Genomic DNA, 4,685 nt, shown 5'->3' with positions numbered 1-4,685 from the left:
TTTCCACATATTAACTCTTGGTTTTCCCCTTAAATTTTGAAATATTCTAGACTTAGCCAAGTTAGTATCTTTGGAAATATTGAAACTCATGTGATGGACCCAGAGTTTTCAGAGGAGAAAAAAAGAACACATTGCATTTGGGGGTTAAGCAATGAGCTGACTGCACAAATTGCAGCAGATAGGCCTTTCCAGTAAGTTGTCTGAGAATGAGTCAAGCAGTAGGAAGCCCAAAGATCAGTGATGTCGAAACCAAGGTGTGTCAGCGTGTGTACCGAGAGTAGCAGCCGCGCTGACTCTGCGATAACAGCCGCACTGCACCTTTAACTAAACACTGGCGAGTAATCATTGAGTGACGTGGGACGCAGACTGCGTGCTGAGTGTGGGCAGGAAGCGCAGAGAGTTCACGGCGTCAAGTTAGCTAGACTTAGCAAAAACTATACGGGAAATATAAATAATTCGCCTTCAAGATGGTGTAATTATTACATTAATATGATAATAAGCGACAGGAATACGCAAATCAACGCCAATTATACCAATACAGTTTGCAAATTGTTTTATTCAACAAGTAGTGTAACCGTAACTGGATGGACGTTGCAGGACGCATTAGGCAATGCCGCTTTTATTTTGATAGCTGACACAGGAAGTAGAGGGTTTTTGTTGCGTTTGACTTGACGCTGCCAAAGAGAGCAACGGGCGCACGGTGGCTACTTGAACGAAAACGGGGGGAAGCTTGCTCAAGAACCGGCTGGGCTGTCGTCAGGAACTCAACATGCCACAATACAAATGCTGAGCGTGGGTCCGAAACAACCGTATTTACCCCCTGCACGGCGATAGCTGACGGCCACGCCCCGTATCCTTCGACCGGAGACCGTACAAAAACTGCTGGCGGAGGCGCAACGGTGAACGGTTTGAAACCCAGCAGGGCGGCTAGCGGGCTCACGGCGGATAGGAAGCTTCGGTGTCGGCTGTTTGAGACAGTATAAACAGACATGAGAGAGTATAAAGTAGTGGTTCTCGGGTCCGGAGGGGTCGGCAAATCCGCATTAACCGTCCAGTTCGTGACGGGATCCTTTATAGAGAAATACGACCCCACGATAGAGGATTTCTACAGGAAGGAGATCGAGGTGGACTCCTCTCCGTCCGTCCTGGAGATCCTTGACACGGCGGGGACCGAGCAGTTCGCCTCCATGCGAGACCTGTACATCAAAAACGGGCAGGGTTTCATCCTGGTCTACAGCCTGGTGAACCAGCAGAGCTTCCAGGATATCAAACCGATGAGGGACCAGATCATTCGGGTGAAAAGGTACGAGAGGGTACCGATGATTCTGGTTGGAAATAAAGTGGACCTGGAGGGGGAAAGGGAGGTCTCGTCCGGTGAGGGGAAGGCACTGGCGGACGAATGGAACTGCCCGTTCATGGAAACTTCAGCCAAAAATAAAACCTCGGTGGACGAACTGTTTGCAGAGATTGTCCGACAGATGAACTATGCCTCAACGCCAAATGGCGACGACCAGTGCTGTTCGTCTTGTGTCATTCTTTAAGAAAAAAAGGACAACCATAAAGTTTTATTCTTTGTTCGGTTTTAAGTTTGCAATGGTAAGTTGAGACACCATACACTGCACACGTAAAGCTGACACTACTAATAGTTGTATTAAGTGACACTATATAACCAATTAGTACTTATTATAAACATGTTATTGAAATCCTTTCTTAGCACACATGTCCATATTAAGGGAGAAGTGGACAGCAATACACCGGATGTATGCTCAACTTGGCTTCACTTTTAAAGATGAGCATTTTAAGTGTATTTAGTTTATTGTCAGTTCTCGTTCATAAACGCTCACTGTTAGTTGTCACAGTTTACAAGTAGGACACTTGCAGTCAATTGCTTTGCTAAGCAGTATGAGGAAGTGTCTGACTAATTTGCAGAACTGGAGGGGCAAGCTAGGGCTGACTTTTAATTAGATTTACAAAGTTAGTGGTTCAATCTGTACACCTAACGTTAGTCTGTAGTTTATTAAACAACTGCTCAAATGGTATTTTCCACAATGAGGTTAACAGGAGTCGGGAGATTCCAATGTTCTTTCATGGCCTACATTTCAGGGCTCAGCAAGTTGTTGTTTTTCTTACGAGCCCATCCCAGAATGAACCTTAAAAGCAGTGTCGTTTTTTTTTTTTCTTCATCTTTTGTGAGAGGTTGTTGCAGTTCACTCATGATTCTTCTTATCTCTTGTTTGTGGCAGTGTGTTGCAGCAAGTGTGTACTGTTGAGCTCTTCTTCGTGTCTCACCCTGGCCTTGGAGGAAAATACAGGGAGGAATGCTGCAGGGGGACGAGAGGAGGAGGAGGGGAGCAACTGCGACTCAGAGGGAGGGGTCCTCTCTTCAGGAATTCTGCTGGGTTGGAGTATCTTTGCTGCAAGATCAGTGTCCACCGTTGATGTCAACTTGCAGATCCTGAGTTTCAGCAACATCCCCCTCCCCCCCCCTTTTGCCAGTTCCAACTGTACTCACAGCTGGAGCTAAACCCCAATGGAAAAGCTACAGAGGGCAACACTTAGAGACTGTCATAAATGGATATTTCTGTATAAGAAGACCGAGAGATAAGAGTATATTTTGTTAAATAAACTGCACAGTCTGGGGCGGGTAAAATATCTCTGCCTAACCCATTTTGGAGCAATGCTCCACAACACTCCAAATCCTATATTTTTTTTTCTCCCAAAGTCAAAAGAAATTGACACCACTTATCTGCTGGTGGAGTAAACATGATGAGTGCCACTTTTTTCTTCATCTCCCTTCAGTGTGTGAGAGGACCTTAACTGAAGTGACATGGGGACGGTGACCCCATCGCCCCTTGTGTCGAGTGCCTTTCCAAAACAAATCAGCTGTTCAGATTTAGTGCCAACCTACATTTATCACCAAAAGAACCCTTCGCCGTGGCAGTCCACAATTTAGTAAACTGTTCTGGATAATCTTGTATGGGTGGTGGCTGAAAAGAAACGACAATAGGCTTTTTGTTAATGGAATGGCGGTTTTCTGTGTGTTTTACGTTGGCCTTTTTGAAGTCTAAGGTGTTAATTTTTGCAATGTCTGCTTTGTCTGGCCAAACCTATTTTATTGAAATGCACAGGTACTGGAAACTCCCTTGACGTGATAACAACACCAAACGCTTACCTTTCCAGACCACTTAAATCAAATCATGTTTATGTTTATTTTGTTGTTTCTAACAGGAAATGTGATGATGTACCGTTGACAAATCTAACCTGATTGTAAGTTTAATTTCAGACCAGCCCTTTAAGAATGGGGCTGTCTGTTTTAAAAACAAGACTTTTAATACAAATTGCATTTTTTTTTTTTAAAAAGAAACCAGGCTGTGTTTTCTCTTTGTTGACATCTACTTGTTTCAACGTGTTGCTACAATGACTAATTGCCAGTTTGCTGATCCTAAAGAAAGTTTTCATGAGCAGTTTATAATTGCTTAAACATCAGCTCAGCATGATTGAATACACAGAAATAATGGGATTACTACAAATACTAGGGGTCGACCGATACTGGCTTTTTAAGGCCAATACCAATACAGATTATTAGTAGATAATGGAACCGATATTTGGACTGTACAGTAAAAATGAAAACCTTTTAGTTGAAATTTAACAATTTGGAATGTTCCAAACTCCAACACAAAAGTTAGTTTAAATGCTTTAAGCAATTATTTAATAAAACTGAAACTTTAAACGTACTACACAGTCAAAACAATGAATAAATAAAAACAAAAATAGCTTCCTGAAGTTTTAACATGCTAACAGTTTGTTCACAGTTGCAGTTTGCAGGTGTTGCAGACTGCTTGCAGAGCCAAAGTAGAGCACTTTTTTTTTTAATGAATTAACTTAATTGGTTATCTGTAAAATAGTCTAATATCCTTGACGTTCCACTTCTGGGATTGCTCCGGTGCCGCAGGAAATTCAGCCGGATGCACGTATTTTGCGCTTTTTTTGTGTTGGTATTTTAAACTCTGGTGGATTTCTGAGGACTATGGTTAACTGCCCCTCAGATCTCTGCAGGGTAAATCCAGACAGCTAGCTAGACTATCTGTCCAATCTGAGTTTTCTCTCGCACAACTATTTTGCAGCGGCTCTGTGCGGAGCTTAGCGCCGCCCATGACGATTCTGATTGGTTTAAAGAAATGCCATTAAACCAGAGCATGTTTTCCTCCCATCCCCCAATGCCATGTGGAGTAGCCAGACCCTCCTTCAGCACGCTTTGGAGGAGGGTCTGTCAAAGCGAGACTATCGTTCAAATAAAACACAGATGCAGATAATCTGCAAATTGTCAAATATCGCCTCCAATAATCTGCCATAATTCGTCGATCCCTAACAAATACCCAATGTAATACAGTAGGTCAAAAAGGTAATGTTCAGGATGTGTGCATAGTTTACAGGAACGTGACTTTCCCCAAAACCCAAACTTACATGAGGTGTTTGATAGATGCGCATAACCCACAGGTTAACAGGAAATAGGAGTACAATAGGAAAATGCGGGGTGCCTGGTTAGCTCACCTGGTCGCGCGTGCGCTCCATGTGCACCGCAGGTTCGGTTCTGGCCTGTGGCCCTTTGCTGCATGTCATTCCCTCTCCCCTTTCAAGTCCAAGCTGTCCTGTCAAATAGAGGCCTAAAAATGCCACAAAAAATG

At 43.5% G+C, this 4,685-nt stretch overlaps 1 protein-coding gene across 1 annotated transcript; it reads left to right on the top strand.

Moving 5' to 3' along the window:
* Positions 1–645: 645 nt before the first annotated feature.
* On the top strand, positions 646–3,355 carry LOC114553183 (ras-related protein Rap-2b). The gene is made up of 2 exons (XM_028574364.1): positions 646–1,596; positions 2,244–3,355. The coding sequence occupies exon 1, from the start codon at positions 990–992 to the stop codon at positions 1,539–1,541; it is 552 nt and encodes a 183-aa protein (XP_028430165.1). The 5' UTR covers positions 646–989; the 3' UTR covers positions 1,542–1,596; positions 2,244–3,355.
* Positions 3,356–4,685: the final 1,330 nt, after the last annotated feature.

Source organism: Perca flavescens, chromosome 3 (genome assembly GCF_004354835.1).
Source record: "Perca flavescens isolate YP-PL-M2 chromosome 3, PFLA_1.0, whole genome shotgun sequence".
In the NCBI taxonomy this organism is placed as follows: Eukaryota; Metazoa; Chordata; class Actinopteri; order Perciformes; family Percidae; genus Perca; species Perca flavescens.
The sequence above is the reverse complement of the archived record's forward strand: the minus strand, read 5'-3'. Positions and strand labels throughout refer to the sequence as shown.

Excerpts from the sequence above, each read along its gene's own strand:
- LOC114553183 (XM_028574364.1), top strand. The coding sequence starts at position 990 with ATGAGAGAGTATAAAGTAGTGGTTCTCGGGTCCGGAGGGGTCGGCAAA.